Source organism: Heloderma suspectum, chromosome W (assembly GCF_057233095.1).
Source record: "Heloderma suspectum isolate Gila_16-S chromosome W, 16-S_ref, whole genome shotgun sequence".
Taxonomy (NCBI): domain Eukaryota; kingdom Metazoa; phylum Chordata; class Lepidosauria; order Squamata; family Helodermatidae; genus Heloderma; species Heloderma suspectum.
The window spans coordinates 1932142-1955000 of record NC_139475.1 but is presented as its reverse complement, the minus strand read 5'-3'; the positions used below and the strand labels follow the sequence as shown (position 1 = coordinate 1955000).

The 22859-nt window shown below is 48.4% G+C and overlaps 1 protein-coding gene across 1 annotated transcript; it reads right to left on the bottom strand.

The window, feature by feature from the left end:
- Positions 1 to 4527: 4527 nt before the first annotated feature.
- Positions 4528 to 20947, bottom strand: LOC146333930 (uncharacterized). Its single transcript, XM_084825303.1, has 7 exons — positions 20899 to 20947; positions 19519 to 19614; positions 13984 to 14126; positions 12480 to 12759; positions 11278 to 11459; positions 6176 to 6234; positions 4528 to 4846 (listed from the first exon to the last, which is right to left on the bottom strand). The coding sequence occupies exons 1-7, from the start codon at positions 20945 to 20947 to the stop codon at positions 4696 to 4698; spliced, it is 960 nt and encodes a 319-aa protein (XP_084681429.1). The 3' UTR covers positions 4528 to 4695.
- Between the last annotated feature and the right edge of the window lie 1912 nt (positions 20948 to 22859).

The window sequence follows — 22859 nt, the reverse complement described above, 5'->3', positions numbered from 1 at the left end:
GCCGAGTCAGAATTTGGCTCATTTCGCCCAGTACAGCCTGCAGTGGCTGATTTCTGCTGTGCGTCTTCCCTCGCCTAACCTGCGTTGCAGCCAGGGTCTTTTGCAGGCAGAGGAGGTGCTGTGCCCCTGAGCGATGGCCCTGCGCCTAAAATGAAAGCAAGATCCCCGTCTTCACCGAACAAGGGGCTTCTTTAAACAGGTGCGCAGGACACCGCCTTGCATGAAGTCAGAGCAACTGTCCATCTAGGTCAGGACTGTCTACACCAGCCGTCCCCAACTGGAAGTCCTCCAGATGTTTCGGATCGCAAGTGGCGAGAGTGTATTATTTGTAGTGGCGAGAGCGTTGGACTAGGAGCCGGGAGAGCCGGGTTCTAGTCCCCACTGGGCCATGGAAGCTCACTGGGTGACTTTGGGCCAGTCACAGACTCTCAGCCCAACCCACCTCGCAGGGTGGTTGTTGTGAGGATAAAACGGAGAAGAGGGGGAGAATGTAAGCCGCCTTGGGTTCCTCGCGAGAGGAAAAAAGGCGGGGCAGAAATGCAATAAATGCAATAAATAAAATAAATTGCATCTCCCATCAGCCTCAGCCAGCATGGCCAATGGTCAGGAATGCTGGGACTTGTAGTCCAGAACTGGAGGGCGCCAGGTGGGGGAAAGCTAGGCCACACCGATGGGCAGCAGCTGTGCAAGGGTTCAGACACAGGTCCGACCCTTTCCCAGCATAACCTGGAGACGTCGGGGATTGAACCTGGGACCTCCCATGGGCAAAGCAGGGGCTCCACCACTATGGCCCTTCTGTTAAAATGAAATAAGATTCTAGTCCTCATTGTTCTGAATAAAGGGCTGATTTCAGAAGGGACATAAGCAGTTGCAGCATGCATTATACAGAGTCAGCCCCTTGGCCCACCAAGGTTAGACTTCTCTACACTGACTAGCAGCAGCAGCTCTCCAGGGCTTCAGGCAGGAGTTTACTCTGGCCGCTCTGCCAGGATCAAACCTGGGACCTTCTGAGTGCAAAATGTGCACATCGCCATTGAGTTATGGCCTTTCCCTCCAATATTTCACAAACAGGAACACCCGTGTGTGGGCATGTGTGTGCGTGTGATTATACATGCATCTCTTCTCACACTACGGATCCCTGACACATCCCTCCAACCCTTCGTACATATTGGTGAACCTTCTTCTCGGCCTTCATCTTCAAAACCAGATACCGTGGTTTAATGCTTTCATGTTTTATATCGTTTTATCCTGCGCTTTTTGGTTTTAATTTTTGTGAACTGCCCAGACTTCGTCTATCAGGCAGTATAGAAATGAAATTGAATGAATGAATGAATGAATGAATGAATGTTGCACAGCCAGCCCTGTGCAAAGTTGTGGGTATCTTGTTTCCCCACCTCCATGGCTAACAGCAGCTTTTCGGGTAGGGGGAGAGAGAATCAAAATTGGGGGATATGCACAGGAGGAAAGAGTTCGCCCCCTCTGTCTACTCTGTGGCCACGATCCAATGTTTTCTCCATATCCCTGCCCAACACAGAAGACCGTGATACTCCCAGCCACAGAACTCCAACATGTGGTTTGGCCCTGGAGCAAAGGCGGGGTTGTTACTTCAACCCATGTCCTTCTTTTGGGGTGTTTAGTTTCACAACAGACCCTATGGTGCTAGGGACAGAAAAACTGCAATTCAAACACACTCAAAAGCATTGGCTTCCCTTGGCTGGTGTTTCTTGGCTGGTGGAGGCAAGGAGGAGAGAGTGGTCTCTCAATCAAGGAGAATATTTGCACACACAAAACAAAGGCGGCTGTGTTTGGGCCATCAGCATAATGCCAAAATCCTTATTCATGTAATACTTTGTTAGGCCAACTCAATAGTCACACACACACACACACACACACACTGTGCAAGCTTCTGAGATTCTTGCCCCAACCCCTGAGCCAACCTGCTCCTTGTAACATGTTCCCCAGTGAAGAGACCTGGAGATCTCAAAAGCTTGCACATTTTTGTGATCTTTGGGCAGCAGAGGCATTTTCACGGAAGCACCCTGTAAATCCTCCCAAGAGGGCGAATAGGGAGGGGCGGCAATTTACTGCACAAATAAGGAACATTGAACCTATGATCCCCATGTGTCGGACTCACTGCTCATTTGTTGCTGCTGTTGCTCAGTCGGTCAGCCCTACACCACGTAATTGTAGTCTCAGACCTCAGCGCCCCTCCCATTTCAACCTTTTCCTCGCCCCAAGCAGGAAAACGTGGGGCATCTAGGATGAGGCTGAAACACAGACAACAGCGCCTCAAAAGACACAGTTGGCGTCCTTTTATGACATATTGATGAATCTGGACTCCGTGGGAATATTCCCATTTTGCTCACACCTTTCTAAAAGGTTTGAACCCTGAAAGCCCTACGGTGCTACCATGTACATGGGACCTGCTCTCAGGTGAGGGTGTATAGGGTCGCAGTACAAGTATCTCTATTTTGCAACGTTGCTGTAAGGCCAAACCGAGGATACTTATTTTGTTGATGTTGTTCAGTCGTTCAGTCGTGTCCGGCTCTTTCTTCGTGACCCCGTGGACCAGAGCACGCCAGGCCTTCCTGTCCTGCGCTCTCTCCCGGAGCGTGCTCAAGTCCACATTCATTGCGTCGGTGATGCTATCTAGCCATCTCATCCTCTGCCGTCCCCTTCTCCTTTTGCCATCAGTCTTTCCCAGCATCAGGGTCTTTTCCAGGGAGTTTTCTCTTCGCATTACGTGGCCAAAATATTGGAGCTTCGGCTTCAGTCTCTGTCCTTCCAGTGAGCACTCAGGGCTGATTTCCTTTAGGATGGACTGATCTGACCTCCTTGCAGTCCAGGGGACTCGTAAGAGTCTTCTCCAGCACCACAGTTCGAAAGCATCGATTCTTCGGCGCTCAGCCTTCCTTATAGTCCAGCTCTCACAGCCATACGTTGCTACTGGGAAAACCATAGCTTTGATTAAGTGCTCAAGTTCATGTTGTGTCGGTGATGCTATCCAGCCATCTCATCCTCTGCCGCCCCCTTCTCCTTTTGCTTTCGATCTTTCCCAGCGTCAGGGACTTCTCCAGCGAGTTTTCTCTTTGCATCAGGTGGCCACTCTGCAATATGTCCATTTACTCTGCAGTGGCCTCAACCTGATTTAAAAGTGTGTGTTTGACCTCTGGTTCAACACATGCTAGAGAAAACAACAGTGCAGTGGCTTTGCGACTGTCCTGAAATCAGCAGTTCAAAATACCTGTCAAAGATGCCTTGTGGGACATGGCAGGCTGTGCAACGTGACAGTGCACCATTACCCACACATGCGCATTCATGCATGCTAGGGATGAGGCCCGTCCTCTCCCCACTCAGGGGTTTTACTTCGAAAGGGCCGGGTCAAGGAGCTCAAGGATGAGGCTGGTGCTAGCTTCTTTTGCGGACAAGTTTTTTTTTATGAAAGCAAAAGGAAGAAAAAAGCATCGCAACCCTGAAGAACCATAGAATCACATAGTTGGAGGGGGTCTTGGAGGGCATCTAGTCCAACCCCTTGCTTGATGAAGGAAATCTAGAGCTAGTGCAACTCTCTTCTCTAACTTTAAGCCTGTTAGATCAACTCCTGCCCTCTGGGACAGCAGGCAACACCTTTGCACTCTTCTGTGTGACAACCTTTCTGGGATTTGAGAAGTCTAATCTTTCCCTCACCGCTCCTTCTCAAAGCTAAACGTATCCAGCATGTTCACCATTTCATCACAGGGCTCCATTCTCATACACCTGACCATCTCTGTGAGCCTCCTCTGAAGAGGTTTTAATGTGTCTGAACCCTTCTTAAAATGCAGGGAACTGGACATAGTACTCTCCAGATGAAGTCTGACTAGTGCAGAATATCACTCCCCATGACTTGGAAATGTTGGTTCTGCTACGAATGCAGCCTAAAATCACATTCGCCTTTTTTGCAGTAACATCACATTCCGGGCTTGTTTTCCATAACCTTCGCCGCCCCCTTCTGGTCCCATTTTAATTTGATCTTTCTTAAAGTGTGTCCAGTTGTGAGCAGAGGGCTCAGTGTGCCGCACTTGGATGAAGCGTACCCTGCTCTTCAGACAAGTCTTCTCAGAAAAGTCATGGAAAGTACCACATCATTGTATTGCAGAAAGGTGTCTGGACGGTAAAAAAAAAACCCTCCCCTGCTTCAGGAATCCCATCCCTTTCACTGTGGACATGAGGAAGCTGGCTGTGGTGCCAGAAAGAGCACTCTGTACATGATTGGGTGGAATCCCTATAGCAGGGGGTGGGGGGTTAGTTACTGGCTATAAGAACTTTACGGTGCAATCCTACGCTAGTTTAGACAGAAAAAGTCCTACAACTCCCAGAATTCCCCAGCTATTGGGGGTGCTAGGTGTTGTAGTCTAACCTATCTGGAATGCACTAGTCGGGGAAGTCTGATCTATTTCCAACAAGTCTGGATCCAGCCTGAAGGGTCATTCCTCTGGGATCTTTGCAACGTCAGCGGAGGACTCTGATGTCTGAAGCACACGGCTCTTTCCTTCAAAATAATTTTTTATTTACACATCGGCCACCTCTCGTACACATATCGTACACTCCGCCGGGAGAGGAGACGGTGGCGAACAGAACATCCCGCCCACACGGCACCACCTCCGTTTATTTCACACCACCCGTACATGTTATCGGAGGCGTCCGTTCCTAATCCTCTCAGGCCCCACACTTGCAAGTCTGGATGGCGAAGACGGTGCGCAGCTCCCCGGTCCGGATGTGGAAAATGTGGGTCTCGTACTGGTGGGGGGTGCAGCGGCCGGAGACGCCTTCGGCCCAAATGGGACACTTGTCTTGGGTCTGCTGGTCCCTGCATGGGAAAAAGCGGAAGCAGGAAGAGTTGGCCTAGGTCTCCTGCAGCTATTTGCTCTGTGTCACTCTTAACGGATTTTCCGAGGTAAGAAAAAAGACAGAAGAAGCAATGGGAAAACACAGGAGGGCTACGAGTTGAAGACAACGACATCAATGCACAATACAATCCGGGTGTATCTCTCCCTCTCTAGCACAATAACTTACCTGTTAAAGCAAGTCCTTTTACAGAACTATAACATTTTATTATCCTTTTCAGCCTGCCTTTCTGCTCTAAAAATATAGCACTCTTGGTAAATGATGATGAATGATGATGAGAAGAAGAGGAGGCGGAGGAGGTGGTGGAGGGGTCCAAAGGTGTGACACGACACATACCTCACTGATAAGGAGTGAGCACAAAGGGATGGGAGATCCAGGCATCGGCGTAGCCAGACAGAACAGGCGTAATAATAAAAGGAGGCCAAATCAGTCCGTCCTAAAGGACGTCAACCCTGAGTGCTCATTGGAAGGACAGATACTGAAGCTGAAGCTGAAATATTTTGGCCACCTAATGCGAAGAGAAAACTCTCTGGAAAAGACCCTGATGCTGGGAAAGACTGAAGGCAAAAGGAGAAGGGGACGGCAGAGGATGAGATGGCTGGATAGCATCACCGATGCAATGGATATGGACTTGAGCACGCTCCGGGAGAGAGCGCAGGACGGGAAGGCCTGGCGTGCTCTGGTCCATGGGGTCACAAAGGGTCGGACCCGACTGAACGACTGAACAACAACGACCTTTCAGCCTTACCAACCCGGTTGCCCTATAGAACTGTTGGACTACGATTCCCAGCATCCCTCGGCCAGCTCTGCTGGGAGTTGTGCTGGAGAAGGCCGACTTCTTTGATTATTATATTTCTTTCCCATACAAGCGCTTTCGCAAGACAAGCACACTGCCGAGTTAAAAAACAAATAAAATCTTACGCGACCCCGCACCGCGTGCGCGGTCAATGTCTCACTTCACACTTCATGCCCTGCAGAAATGTCACAGGTCTTTGAGGCCCCTATCCGCCCGTCTGTCACTGGGAAGGCAATCCACAGGCAAGAAGCATCGGCTCCCACTCAAGGGGGAAAGCCAAAGGAACAGTGGGACCTCCTCTTGGGCTGGCCGCAGCACCCACCTGCGCTGTTGGGCATGCATGCACGTACGTGGCTCTGCCCAGGGACACACTTGGCCGATGCACATTTAGAACTGGATTTGACCGGCGGCACCTGGCGTATGCTTTGCAGCTAGCGCCTGTGCACATCTGTGTGCGCGCGTGTGTGCAGAGTCTCTTTAAACAGCTGTGCTTACCTCAGCAGGCAGCGATTTCCAGAGACACACTGCCCAAAGCACCTTCCGACATCGATTTCCTGAAAGATTTACAAAACAAAGAGCAGGGCAGTTCACTTGGCTGCCTCCCACTGACTTGGCAGGATGGACAGAGGTTCAGGGGCAACCCTTCCTGGAAGCCAGCAAGGGCTGGGAGTTCTCCCTCCACCTCTTTGCCCCACCTTCTACATCCCAAGCATGAAGGGTGTAAACAGCTGTGCACAATGGGGGGATGGAGGCCCATTGACCAAACCCATTTTCAGAACAATTTTTTTGCCATATTCCAGGGGGATTGTGGCATTTGGCCTGTTGCGGTGAAAAGAAAAGAAAAGAAAAGAAAAGAAAAGAGAAAAGCAAAGAGAAAAGAAAAGAGAAGAGAAGAGAAGAGAAAAGAAAAGAAAAAAGAGAAGAGAAAAGAAGAGAAAAGAAAAGAAAAGAAAAGAGAAAAGGAAAGAAAAGAAAAGAGAAGAGAAGAGAGAAGAGAAGAGAAGAGAAGAGAAGAGAAGAGAAGAGAAGAGAAAAGAAAAGGCAAAGCGTTATTTTGTGGTCCCTTAGAAGACAGACAAATTCACTGTGGAAGATTATTTACTGGGCCACACAAAACACACACACACATTCATACTCTGAAACACAAACAGTCCTTCGAACACACACGCAAAACACACACACAGGACAAAAAGACGCAGAGGTGAAAGCACACACTCTCCAAATGCACAGTCACACAAAACACACACATTCATATTCTGAAAACACACACACACATTCATACTCTGAAAAACAGTTATTAGAACACACACGCAAAACACACACACAGGACAAAAAGACACAGAGGTTAAAACACACTCTCAAAATGCACAGTCACACAAAACACACACATTCATATTCTGAAAACACACACACACATTCATACTCTGAAACACAAACAGTCCTTCGAACACACACGCAAAACACACACACAGGACAAAAAGACACAGAGGTTAAAACACACACCCTCAAAATGCACAGTCACACAAAACACACACATTCATATTCTGAAAACACACACACACATTCATACTCTGAAACACAAACAGTCCTTCGAACACACACGCAAAACACGCACACAGGACAAAAAGACACAGAGGTGAAAGCACACACTCTCCAAATGCACAGTCACACAAAACACACACATTCATATTCTGAAAACACACACACACATTCATACTCTGAAAAACAGTCATTAGAACACACACGCAAAACACACACACAGGACAAAAAGACACAGAGGTTAAAACACACACCCTCAAAATGCACAGTCACACAAAACACACACATTCATATTCTGAAAACACACACACACATTCATACTCTGAAACACAAACAGTCCTTCGAACACACATGCAGAACACACACACAGGACAAAAAGACACAGAGGTTAAAACACACACCCTCAAAATGCACAGTCACACAAAACACACACATTCATATTCTGAAAACACACACACACATTCATACTCTGAAACACAAACAGTCCTTCGAACACACACGCAAAACACACACACAGGACAAAAAGACACAGAGGTGAAAACACACACTCTCAAAATGCACAGTCACACGAAACACACACATTCATATTCTGAAAACACACACACACATTCATACTCTGAAACACAAACAGTCCTTCGAACACACACGCAAAACACACACACAGGACAAAAAGACACAGAGGTGAAAACACACACTCTCCAAATGCACAGTCACACAAAACACACACATTCATATTCTGAAAACACACACACACATTCATACTCTGAAACACAAACAGTCCTTCGAACACACACGCAAAACACACACACAGGACAAAAAGACACAGAGGTGAAAACACACACTCTCCAAATGCACAGTCACACAAAACACACACATTCATATTCTGAAAACACACACACACATTCATACTCTGAAACACAAACAGTCCTTCGAACACGCACGCAAAACACACACACAGGACAAAAAGACACAGAGGTGAAAGCACACACTCTCCAAATGCACAGTCACACAAAACACACACATTCATATTCTGAAAACACACACACACATTCATACTCTGAAAAACAGTCATTAGAACACACACGCAAAACACACACACAGGACAAAAAGACACAGAGGTTAAAACACACACTCTCAAAATGCACAGTCACACAAAACACACACATTCATATTCTGAAAACACACACACACATTCATACTCTGAAACACAAACAGTCCTTCGAACACACACGCAAAACACACACACAGGACAAAAAGACACAGAGGTGAAAACACACACCCTCAAAATGCACAGTCACACAAAACACACACATTCATATTCTGAAAACACACACACACATTCATACTCTGAAAAACAAACAGTCCTTCGAACACACACGCAAAACACACACACAGGACAAAAAGACACAGAGGTGAAAGCACACACTCTCCAAATGCACAGTCACACAAAACACACACATTCATATTCTGAAAACACACACACACATTCATACTCTGAAACACAAACAGTCCTTCGAACACACACGCAAAACACGCACACAGGACAAAAAGACACAGAGGTGAAAACACACACTCTCCAAATGCACAGTCACACAAAACACACACATTCATATTCTGAAAACACACACACACATTCATACTCTGAAACACAAACAGTCCTTCGAACACGCACGCAAAACACACACACAGGACAAAAAGACACAGAGGTGAAAGCACACACTCTCCAAATGCACAGTCACACAAAACACACACATTCATATTCTGAAAACACACACACACATTCATACTCTGAAAAACAGTCATTAGAACACACACGCAAAACACACACACAGGACAAAAAGACACAGAGGTTAAAACACACACTCTCCAAATGCACAGTCACACAAAACACACACATTCATATTCTGAAAACACACACACACATTCATACTCTGAAACACAAACAGTCCTTCGAACACACACGCAAAACACACACACAGGACAAAAAGACACAGAGGTGAAAACACACACCCTCAAAATGCACAGTCACACAAAACACACACATTCATATTCTGAAAACACACACACACATTCATACTCTGAAAAACAAACAGTCCTTCGAACACACACGCAAAACACACACACAGGACAAAAAGACACAGAGGTGAAAGCACACACTCTCCAAATGCACAGTCACACAAAACACACACATTCATATTCTGAAAACACACACACACATTCATACTCTGAAACACAAACAGTCCTTCGAACACACACGCAAAACACACACACAGGACAAAAAGACACAGAGGTGAAAACACACACTCTCCAAATGCACAGTCACACAAAACACACACATTCATATTCTGAAAACACACACACACATTCATACTCTGAAACACAAACAGTCCTTCGAACACGCACGCAAAACACACACACAGGACAAAAAGACACAGAGGTGAAAGCACACACTCTCCAAATGCACAGTCACACAAAACACACACATTCATATTCTGAAAACACACACACACATTCATACTCTGAAACACAAACAGTCCTTCGAACACACACGCAAAACACGCACACAGGACAAAAAGACACAGAGGTGAAAACACACACTCTCCAAATGCACAGTCACACAAAACACACACATTCATATTCTGAAAACACACACACACATTCATACTCTGAAACACAAACAGTCCTTCGAACACGCACGCAAAACACACACACAGGACAAAAAGACACAGAGGTGAAAGCACACACTCTCCAAATGCACAGTCACACAAAACACACACATTCATATTCTGAAAACACACACACACATTCATACTCTGAAACACAAACAGTCCTTCGAACACGCACGCAAAACACACACACAGGACAAAAAGACACAGAGGTGAAAGCACACACTCTCCAAATGCACAGTCACACAAAACACACACATTCATATTCTGAAAACACACACACACATTCATACTCTGAAAAACAGTCATTAGAACACACACGCAAAACACACACACAGGACAAAAAGACACAGAGGTTAAAACACACACTCTCAAAATGCACAGTCACACAAAACACACACATTCATATTCTGAAAACACACACACACATTCATACTCTGAAACACAAACAGTCCTTCGAACACACAGGCAAAACACACACACAGGACAAAAAGACACAGAGGTGAAAACACACACCCTCAAAATGCACAGTCACACAAAACACACACATTCATATTCTGAAAACACACACACACATTCATACTCTGAAAAACAAACAGTCCTTCGAACACACACGCAAAACACACACACAGGACAAAAAGACACAGAGGTGAAAGCACACACTCTCCAAATGCACAGTCACACAAAACACACACATTCATATTCTGAAAACACACACACACATTCATACTCTGAAAAACAAACAGTCCTTCGAACACACACGCAAAACACACACACAGGACAAAAAGACACAGAGGTGAAAGCACACACTCTCCAAATGCACAGTCACACAAAACACACACATTCATATTCTGAAAACACACACACACATTCATACTCTGAAACACAAACAGTCCTTCGAACACACACGCAAAACACACACACAGGACAAAAAGACACAGAGGTGAAAACACACACCCTCCAAATGCACAGTCACACAAAACACACACATTCATACTCTGAAAAAGATGGCAAACGCGCGCGCGCACGCGCACACGCACGTACACACACATTCCAACTATCTACTTGCAAGGAAGAGGGCGTTCATGTTAATGCCAGGGCGTTAAAGGGAGTTTTCCTCCCATTTTAAATAGCGAGCATAGGGCAGGGGGCAATATGGATCAGGACCGTGGAAGGGGCACAGGGTTAAAGCCCCTCTCCCCCACCTCATGACCCTGATCCGGTTCCCCACCACCACCTGCCCCTGCAAGTTCTCTTTTTTAAAAAACAGCCACGCAAGGACCCAAAGATGTCAATAACATCACATCTAATTTCGCCAATGGGCCCTCCGGAAAGAAAAAGGCCGTGCAGGGTGGGATTTGTGACAGACGCCGGAGGTGGCAACAGGCTGACCTTGACCCGCTCCAGCTTTTCCCCGGCAGCGCTGAGCGCGACTTCGGCGTAGTACTCCACGTGGGAGACCCGGTAGCAGGCCTCTCGCAGCGCGCAGCTCCCCAGCGTCCGGACCACACGGTGCCCATGGGCACTCCTCAGCAGGACCGAGTCAAATTCCGTGGGCACGCAAAAGAGCCCGTCTGGAAAGAGATGGGCCAGGCGGGGTTGGGGAGAGAATTTCCGCCATCCCGTAATACAGCGTGGCACTCCTGCACGCTTCAAGCTCCGTGCATCCTGGGAAATATGCCTCAAACCCTCAGCAATGCCCCATGGAAATGACACACACTTTTCTGTATTGCACTTGTTGGTTAGTGTTGTCCGTGCATGTGCTGCTGTTACTGTTTTCAGGGCCAGCGTCAACGGTCGCCGTAGCTGGGCACGTGCCAAGGGCCCGCACCCCAGCAGGGGCCCACCGACAGGAGCCCCCTGGGGCCGCGCCTCCTCGCCCCCCTTGCAACCTGCTTGTTCGCCTGCCTCTCGCTCTGGAAAAGACAACGGAGGTGGTGAGGAGGCGGAGCGGCAGATGCCGCGGCCTCCTTGCTCCCTGGCAAGCAGGCAAGCAAGCGGGAGCCATGGCGAGGAAGAGGATGAGGAATAATAGCAGCTGGTAACAGTGGTGGTGAGAAAGTAGATTCCCTGAGGGAGGGGGCCCATGGAGGGGGCCTTGCCCACGGGCCCCACAGAATCTGGGGCTGGCACAGGTCGTTTTCCAAACGTTAAGTAGCTCTTGCCGAGATGGGCACACAGTCGGACTTAGTCAAAGGCAGGTTCCCACGTTCCTGCGCAAATCGGACTTTCCTGCACGGCCATGAGGACTGGAAACTTGCTTCACTTTAAGAAAACGTTTGTAGCTTAGTAGTGGAGCCCCCGCTTCGCGCGCGGAAGGTCCCAGCTTTGGTCCCCCGCGGCATCTCCAGGCCATGCTGGGAAAGACCCCCTGCCTGAAACACTGGAGAGCCGCTGCTGCCAGTCAGTGCAGACAGTACTGGGCTAGGTGGACCCAGGATCTGATTCAGTCTAAGGCAGCTTCCTAAGTTCCTATCCATCCAATAGGCCCCTTGCTGGACTAAACCTCACCAATCCCATGTTCTTATTGAAACCAGCCCTTTATTCGAAAAAATGAGGACTGGTAACTCGCTTTATTTTAGCAACTTGCTTACCTTCGGAACGTGGTGGACTGGAGCACGTGCCGACATCCACAGTCTGTTCCAGAGGGGAGTCTGGAAAGAAGGTTTTCAGGGCTGGTGAGCGGAGGCATTCATGGGGGTTTGCACCGCACTGGCAGCCCTGAATCACCTCCACCTGTTGGGCGCCTTCGAGGAGGAGAAGCTCCTCCACCCGGATGCTGCTGGGCTCACAGCGGTAGCCTGGCGGGCAGGAACGCTCCGATCCGGCCGCGGGTTCCAGTCCAGCCGGCAGTCTCGAGAGCCTGTCCTGCCGCTGTACAGGAGGATGAGGTCAGAGATGCGGAAAAGCGCAACAGGAGTATCCAAAAGCCCAGGTGACCCTCCGCAAACTGGGTGTTCCAACCCTAACTACGAGGAGCAGCAAGCAAACCCCCATCTCGGGGCTACCACTGAGAAGGCTGTGACTCGTGAAGGGAGGAGAGCCCACAAAGGAACTGGGGAACATGGGCAGGAGAATGCTGTTGCACTCATGTCCTGCTTGTAGGTTTCTTGTGGGTGGATGGTCGGCCCCTGTGTGAACAGAACGCTGGAGCAGATGGACCCTTGGTCCGATCCAGCAGGGCTCTCCTGATGTTCTTGTGGTCTACGCAAGCACATAGGCTGTTTAGGGCACAGGTGGGCAGCGCAGGCGATGTGAGTCCCCACCACCTGGGTGGCAGGGAACACGCTGCAGTGTGGAGACAGCGGTCTTAATACAGACCAGTGTGTGTGTGTGTGGGTGGGGGAGCTTTAACCTTGCCCCCCTCCCTCCCTCCCCAGTGATCCTGATGCAGCCAAGATTGCTGACTCTGCGCTGCTGCATTGAACTGGTGGATTGGGATCCGCGAATGGGCTGCAGCATGACCGCCATGCATGTTTCGGCTGACGGCGGTCCCCAGGACTGGAAAGGCTGGCGTGTTTGGGGCTGGCCGGCACCCACAGCTAGCAGAATTGGGCAGCTGGCTGGGGCAGCTTGGCAGGGTCAAGCTGCCACTTGAATGTCCCACAACGCTCCCCTGGGGCATCGCTTTGGGGCATTATGGGAAATTTAAATGGTGCCCCCTGCCCAGCCGCCCAGCGCTGCCGACTGCCACAACTGCTCTGCAAGCTTACTAAAGGGGCGTGCCCACCAGGGGGAACTTTGCCCGGGGGGCCCTCAAACCTGGCGGCATCCCTGACTGTGGCTTGTGGGGTTCCCGCAGACAGCTGGCTGGCCGTGGGGAGAAACAGGGGTCTCAACTAGATGGCTACCTTTCCCCAACCTGTAGCCTTAGGTCTGATCCAGTGAGGCTGCTCCAATGTTCTGGCTGCGATGCCATGAGCATCTAATCTGGATCTTCCTGAGGCACAGGCAGAGCTGCGGCCAGGCTCTCCCTGTCCAGGAAAGCTCATGGCCAGCACACCAGCAAGCCAATAAACCCCGCATGTTGCTTTTGAGTCCGTGCGCCTAGGGTCAGGTTGCGCGTCTGTCCAACCAGAGGAACCAGCTGGTCCTAACCTTCTTGGTTCGAAGGAAGTCGAGCATGGAGGCTTGCTTGGAGAGGCCGGAGAAGATGGGAGCGTGGGGGTTAATCCTCTGGCGACCACTGCAATGGGTCCCACACAGGCCCACGTCGACCCTTACAGGGCTGCCGGAGAGATCTGGGGGGGTGAGGGTAGTGGGGCAAGCCAAACAAATGGAAATGCTCAGACATAAGGGCCACGCATTTCATGCCTTTAAAGCAGCAAATGAATTGTGGGTCTGAAAAGTACATCTTTCCAGCATGTATTTCCATTTTCTCCCAATAACTGGTTCTCCGCCCCGCCAGGGGGGAAAAAAAAAAAATTAAGACCAATTTCTCATCGTTTATCTATTCAGCGAAATTTTTTATCGCGTGTCTATTGGACACCGCAACATCTCTTCGAAAAGGAAGGCTGTAATTTGGCTAATTAAGACCAATTTCTCATCGTTTATCTATTCAGCAAAATTTTTTATCGCGTGTCTATTGGACACCGCAACATCTCTTCGAAAAGGAAGGCTGTAATTTGGCTAATTAAGACCAATTTCTCATCGTTTATCTATTCAGCGAAATTTTTTATCGCGTGTCTATTGGACACCGCAACATCTCTTCGAAAAGGAAGGCTGTAATTTGGCTAATTAAGACCAATTTCTCATCGTTTATCTATTCAGCGAAATTTTTTATCGCGTGTCTATTGGACACCGCAACATCTCTTCGAAAAGGAAGGCTGTAATTTGGCTAATTGCTGGCAGTGCAATACAGCCAATGTTAGACATAGGTTTTGGCGACGTCCAGCAGTTGCTTCTTTTGTGGGGGAGGTTATTGCACAGATACATTTTGCACTGGAACAGTCTGCAATATCCACTGATGTACATGCTCTTTTAAATTATTAACCGGCTTTGTGGAAATTAAGTCAGCATAAAGAGCTCAGCACACCCTTCAGATGACTAATTTTATTTATTATATTATTTATTATAGAAATGACATAAATAAATAAATAAATAAATAAATTCAGATGACTAAAAGACTGATATTACAGTATTGGAAGGCTAAACATTGACCTCCTATAATGCAATGGATTGAGGACCTTACAACGCTTTCAATATTTGAACGGGTGGCGTATAGACACCACCTCCAAACGGTTACTTATGTGGACATCTGATCCATTTTTGTTGAAGCCCATGTACAATTGCTAGAACGTTTGTGTGTGTGTGCGCGCGTGTGTGTATATATGCACATCTCATATGCATCCATTGCTACGGATATATACAAATTCAAGTAGGTATATCTAAAAAAAAAGCCTCAAAAATAATTTAAAAAAAAAAATTGTCATGATCCTGATTGGCTGAAATTTGATGGGATTGCGGCCAGAGGCTCAGACGAGACATGACTTGAGTCCCGTTCTTGGCATGATCCCACCCCCACAAGAATATAAGCCGTATTAGTCGTTTGTATGTTTTTTTTATTGTCTTAATTAATTTATTTATTTATTAAATTTATTAATCGCCCATCTGACTGGTCACCCAGCCACTCTGGACGATGTACAACCCACCATAAACAATTTAAAACAATAAAATTTTACCATATTTTTTTTTTAAAAAAAATACCCTAACCCACTCCAAATGCCTGCCTGAACAACCACGTTTTTAATGCACGACGGAAGCTCATTAAAGAGGGGGCATGACGGAGTTCCCTAGGGAGGGAGTTGCACAGAGTGGGGGCCACCACAGAGAAGGCCCTCTCCCTCATCCCCACCAGTCTAGCTGTCCTGGCTGATGGGACAGAGAGAAGGCCATCCGAGGCTGATCTTGTTAAGCGGCCTGTCTGGTGTTGCTTTAATGGCATTAAGAAGCTGTCCTGGGAGCTTGGCTGATGGGTGGTGTAAAAATATCTATAAAATCAGTCCATTATGAGAAAGAAAGACTTCAGATTAAGCCCTCAGGCACAACGGGCGTGACGACTGCAATCGTCACTGCAATCGTCACTGCAATCGACTGCAAATTCCCTAATGCCAAGGTGGTAAGATGCTGTACTTTAAATGGAAAGACAGCTGAGGAAATTGGAGGAGGGGTGTGGGTCCTTCATTGGGGAAAAAAAAAAAAAAGGTGAGAGACCACCCTAGTTTTGGAGGAATTACCGGCTCTTCGATTAGCAGACAGTGGGAGAGAGGAAACAGAGGTGCTTATCTGCATAGAAGCAAACAGACAAAGGCTCTAATTTGGGGGGAGGGCGTTGGGGGGATGCAGCGGTGGGCAGGCAAACAGGTCACTGAACGAGAGCCTTGCATCAACCGCTGCTCTTTCAGGTGTGTGTGCAGATGCAATGGAACCCCCCATCCCTACCCCCGCCCTATAAATATTAGGTGACATATTTTACATATGTGTAAATTTGGCAAGCGGTATATAAGATGATTATGGTAGCCCCTAGGTGGACAGGCCCTCTTTTCGTTCGCCTTCCGGAGGGAACTAAGAGTCTGGACACCCAAAAAGGGCCCCCAACCAGATCGCAGTGACCCACGGCTGAGTTCCAGCTTCCTATCCTGTTCACACCAGATCCCCCCCCCCCCATCCAAAATGTCAGCACCTGGAAAGAACAGCCAGGAATGCTTCATATCCGAGGCCGGATTCTGCGTAAGTTGCCTCCCTCCAAACAATGAGGCCAAATTCACACTTGATTCTTAAGTAGGCTTTTGCATTTCCTGCAACTGCAGATGTTGGGGGAACGAAGTTAAGACTTTCTCAACAGCTCCTGGCTTTTGCTTCCTGTCCCGGTTCACACATGCACCCAAATGAGAGCGGCCCAACGTTTTCATCCCATGAATGGTGGTTGTTTTTTTTTAAACTGGTTGGTGCTGATGATTTCTTGTTTAGGTTTTTAATGCATTCATTTGTTACGATCTGCCTTAATGAAGCTTTTGTTTCTAGTCTGGATGTTATTGTTAGCTGACTTGAGCATCATTTTTGGGCGGAGAGGTGGGATGTAAAACAAACAGATTAATGTCCATGCGCAAGAACAGGGAAAGAAGGCCTGGACCAGCTTTACTGACATGAAAGGCGTCCGTTTCAAATTATTTATTCTCCTGAGCATTTGACTGACGGTGTATTCGACTGCCCCTTCCCGATCTATGTTAATTTTATCATTTAAAAAAAGGAAATTCAAAAACAGACACATGATAAGAGCATTAGCCCTGTATGACACAGCACATAAAATCAACAATTAAAATGTTACACACGTATCGGACATAACACAGACGTTCCCCAACCTGGTGTCCTTGGGAACTTTTGCACTTCAACTCCCAACATGGCCGATGGCAAAGAATGCTGGGAGTTGTAGGTCAAAACATCTGGGGTTTGGATCCATAAGAACCTCAGAAGAGCCCCGCCGGTTCAGACCAAGAGTCCATCTAGTCCAGCATTCTGTTCACACAGTGGCCAACCAGCTGCCCACAGGAAGCCCACGAGCGGGATATGAGTGCAACAGCACCCTCCCACCCATGTTCCCCAGCAAGTGGTGTGCACAGGCACACTGCCTCTGATATTGGAGGTAGCATAGAGCCACCAGGAGTAGGAGCCACGGATAGCCTTCTCCTCCAGGAATTTGTCAGATTTAAGCTGGATCAATCCTTTTCACAGAGGGAGACGTAGCTTGGAAAAAAGGAGGCTAAGGGGAGACACGCCAGAGGTGTACAAAATTATGCCTGATGCGGAGAAAGTGGACAGGGAGGCATTTTTCTCCCTCTCTCAAAATACTAGAACCCAGCGGGGTCATCCCGTGAATCTGATGGGTGGGAGATTCAGGACAGATAAAGGGAAGGACATCTTCACACAGCACATAGCGAAAACTACGGAACTCTCTTCCCCAAGACATAGGGACAGGCACCAATTTGGACAGCCTTTCTTTCTTTCTTTCTTTCTTTCTTTCTTTCTTTCTTTCTTTCTTTCTTTCTTTCTTTCTTGATTGATTGCATTTATACCCGGCCTTTCTCCCTCTCGCAAGGAACTCAGGGCGGCTTACATTACCCTCCTCCTCACCGTTGTATCCTCACAACAACAACCCTGTGAGGTAGGTTGGGCTGAGAGTCTGTGACTGGCCCAAAGTCACCCAGTGAGCTTCCATGGCCAAGTCGGGACTAGAACCCGGATCTCCCGGCTCCCAGTCCATCACTCTCACCACTACACTACACTGGCTCTCAGTGTATTATATTTACATCCTGCCTTTTTCCTCTTGCAAGGAACCCACGGCGGCTCACATGACCCTCCCGCTCTCCATTTTATCTTCACAACAACCCTGTGAGGTAGGTGAGGCTCAGAGTCAGGGACTGGCCCAAAGGCACCCGGCAAATGCTACTGCCAGTATCAGAGCTAGTATGCCTATTTATTTTATTTATTTACAAAGTTTATATACCGCTCCACATCTAAACAGATTCCGGACCAGTGAAGATAAGAATAAGACCATTATGTACACCATTTGCTGGGGAACATGGGTGGGAGGGTGCTGTTGCACTCATGTCCTGCTTGTGGGTTTTGCTGGTTGGCGATTATGAACAGAATGCTGGACTAGATGGACCCTCGGTCTGATCTAGCAGGACTCTTCTGATGTACTTACAACTTCACTGCGCCCTTTCCTACAGAGGCCCTTCCAGCCTGGAAGAGGAGATCCCCAAAAGTCAAGTGGAGGGATGTTCCAGGAGCAAAACCTTCCTCTTGAGGAAGGCAGAACCTGGATCCAATTCAGAGAGGGCCCCAGAATGGGGGAAGCTGATGCAACACATACAATATTTCACTTAGACTGCAATCCTATACCCACTTACCTGGGAGCAGGCCCCTTTGAACTCAGTGGTACTTACTTGTGAGTAGGTGTGTGTGGGCCAAAGTATATGAAACAAAGAGAAAGATAATATAAGGGGAATAACAGATAGGGTTGCATATTCTCATGGGTATTCAATTTATGAATCAACGCCACTTTTCAATAAACGTATCCGGTGAGCGTCTTTCTTGAAATCTTTTATACAGTACAAGTTTGTTAAAAACAAAACAAAGCCAAATTTACAGATTACAAAAGATTTAAAGAAATCCCAGATAAATGTATTGAAAAGTGGATTAGTAAATCCTTAGAACATTAATTATCGTGTTACTGAGTGTTTGACTGGACCAAGGCATTGAAAGAGATTTATTTACGACATTTATATATCGCTCCATATGCAGAACAGATTTCTATTTGATTTGCTCCTTGCATGTTCTATTTGTATTTATTTTTGATTGATTGATTGATTGATTGATTGGATTTATACTCCGCCTTTCCACCCCAGAAATGGGGCTCAAGACAACTCTTGACATGTTTATTGATTTGGGGGTCAGCTCTGAATTTTTCTGCTTAGATCGTTTTGTTCACCGCAGCCGCCTCAAAGTCTTTTCTTTTTTCTTTTACGGCAGCAGGGTGGAACATACATCAAAAAAACAAAAACCAACACGGCGTGGAGGAAGGAAAGGCGAAGGAGAGCGGTCCAAGAGGGCCGGGCCGGGCCGTTCACTCACCGCGTCCAACGTAAACGTAGTGCGTGCGCCTCCTGCAGCATCCGTGCTCAGCAAAGAGGTTCCGCCCCCCTTGAGGCCGGCTGGCGGCTCCAGCACCTTGGGTCGCAAACCACAAAGTGCCAGGTTACATCTAGGCAGCGCTTAGAAAGCGAAACTCAGAGCCATCAAGGAAAGCAAGAGGAACGTGGGCTGAACGCTGCCAGCTCTGGGTTATGGGGGGCCCTGGGGCGAGACCCCCACAACAGACCGCCTCCCTCAGTGGGTCTCCCTTCTCACTGCCATTGTCGCCAGCTCCTCCTCCTCTCCATTGCTTGCTTGGCAGGCAGAGAGCCCGGGGACAAGGATGCCACGGCACCTCCTGTTCCTTCTTCCCACCACCACCATTGTCTGAGCCAGAGCGAGAGGCAGGTGAACCAGCAGGTTGCAATGGAGAAGAGGAGCGACTCCGGGGGGCTCTTGCTGGTGGGCCCCTGCTGGGGCGGCAGCTGTCAGCAGGTGCCCAACCATGCCTACCCTAGGTGCGGACTCCAGGGCTCAGGCTGGCCAACCCTGAGCTTCAGCACAGGCAACAACCTTATGCATTGCCCGCAAACGCTCGCTCCTGCAGGCAGACTGTTCCCTAGATCAGCCGCTTAGCTAGGGCAGCCCTATTGGCGGGGCAGGTAGCTGCTAAGGAGAGGGACTTTTCGGTGCTGGCACCCTGGCTGTGGAACGCCCACCCCAGAGACACTCACCTGGTGCCTACATTATGGTCTTTTCAATGCCAGGTGAAGAGGTTTTTATTCCCCCAGGAGCTTTCGTCTTGTAGCCTACAATCCTATAACCACTTACCTGGGAGCAAGCCCTGCTAAGCTTCTGAGCAGACACGAATGGGATTGCACTGCTAATTGCTTAGCTTTTTAAAATATATATATCTTAGGGCACAATTCTATGCATATTTAGACGGAGAAAAGTCCTACAACTCCCAGCATGCCCCAGCCAGCAATAATTGTTTGCTTTTAAGGTGCCACAGGACATGTTGTTTGCTGCTGCAACAGCATGATTTATTGGAATTTATTTACTGCCCCCCCCCTTTGATGCGGGAAGGCTTTGGTTACTCAGTGCTAAAAACTGCCAAGGGTTTCTCGAACATAAACAGAATTCCTTCCAGTTCAGGCCAAAGCGGTTCCAAGTAGTCCAGCTCTGTGTTTGCAACAGGGGCTAGCCAAATGCCCCCATGGGAAGGCCACAAACAGGACATGAAAGCAATAACCTCTCCCCACCCCACCGGCTGTTGCCCACAATATCAAATAGTATTCCGAGGTAGGCTGCTCCTGCCTGTGGAAGCTCCATTAAATTCCCAGGGCCAATAGCCACGGGCAGGTCACGCGTTTCACCCACCTGCTCCGGAAGCCACGTAATCCACGGGCAGCAACGGCCAAGATACCATGGCGACAAGGTAAGTAGTAACAAAAATGTAACACAGATTGCTAAAAGGGAGAGCAGCGGCTGATTTAAGAGTCACCTAAGAGCACCAATATGGCAACAGGTGAATACGATGGCGTTTGCTTCTGCCGACCTGATGCCAAATGCATTGGCTTGGGCATAAGCACCATTTTGTTATAGAAAAGGATAATATGCATATTTAAAAGTAAACCTGATGCAAGGAGCATCTCTGATCATGCACACGCCTAGCTAGCTGCCCCCTGAATACAAAACGTCTTTAAAAAAAAATAAGGATGCTCCAGCAACCAGCATCCGCCCTGCTGGATGGCGGCCCTGGTGCTCTTTCGGTGGGCCTTTTGGGGGGCTCTAGGGCCCCAGATTTCAGCCCCGCCATCCTGCCCTAGCTGCCCCACTGGATTCAAGCAGCAAAACTGGCATCGAGCAGAAAGCGGGAGCCATTTCAAACCTGTGTTGACCTGCCCTGTGCGCCTGCGTCACTTGCGAAACCATCCCTCTCCAGCTGGCCACAGATCCAGAAGGCCAAGCAAAAGACAAGAAGGGACTTACTGACAAAGCCAGAGAGACAGACGAGCCAGGAAAATGACAGCATCCTCGAAGCTGGAGAATGGGCTCTGGATAATCCAGCCCCTGGATATTTATATCGCCAGAGGTGACCGGAGCCAGGTAGCCAAATGGGGAGCCAATGTCAGCTCTGGAGAGAGCATCCTGCAAGGCACCTGAGCTGGGGTGATGTGTCTGGAGAGAGGCAGCCGGCCACACTTCAAAGCCTTGTTCAGGAGACAGGGGTCTCCTTCTCCCCAGGAGGCCTTTGTGGCATCGCTTGGGAACAGAGTCAGTTGCAAAGTCCGCCTGGGAGCCTCTTTGAAGTGGACCCTTTGAAATGGGATTACAGCTTTCGAGCACTGCTCTTCAAAAACAAACCCAAACGTTTTTTGCCGGTTTTTCTTCTCTTGGGCCAGGATCCCTTTTTAGGCTCTTTGATAACCCCAAAAGTGAAGACGAAAACCCTAAAAGCGTGGCAAAACAGGATTTTGACCCTCTTGAAGCAGCGATCCGAAGCAAACGTACTTGGGAGTAAGTCCCCGTGAATTCAGAGGTGCTTTGTCAGTTGCATTTGCTGGTCCGTTTCCGGGTCCAATTTAAAGGGCTGGTTTCAACCTTTAAAGCTCTAAACCAGATGTGGGGGAACCTAGGGCTCTCTAGATGCTGTTGGACTACAATTCCGTCAACCCCAGGCAGCATGGCCAATGGTTGGGGCTGATGACAGCCCCAAAGTGACTGGAAGGCCATCTGTTCCCTACTCCCGCACCTTCAACAGATTGGAACCAGGTCACCTGAAAAACAGCCCTCTCCCATATTGACCTACCTGAACTGTCTGATCTTCAGCAGTTCAGCTCCGAGTGCCCAAACTGAGGAAAGGACAAGGCCTTTTCAGTACTGGCACCTCCATTTTGGAACAGCCTTTCCAGAGAGTTTGATCCAGTTGACACTATCCCTGCAGTCTTTTTGGCGCCAGGCAAAAACCTTTCTGTTCATGTATGCTTCTCCATTTTAAAAGCAGTTGGGTTTAATCTGCGGGGTTGCTGTGAGTTTTTGCTTTGAGGTCGTCTTTATGTTGCTTTTCATTTTATGGCATTACTTTACCTGCTGTATTTGTTTCTGTTTATTGTAAGCCACCCAGAGAACTTTGTTACTGGGGGGCGGGGGGGATAAGCAGGCAAATAAATAAATAAATGAAATTCCAAGAGACACGTCTGAAGAAACAGATACAGGATTGGGTCGCAGGCAAACGATTCCAGAGGCTTGAGGAGTAAAGAAGCCAGCAGGGATGTGTTTCGAATGGATGGGAACGTATGCGGAGTGGGGATGTATGAGAAATTCCTTTCAGTTTGTTT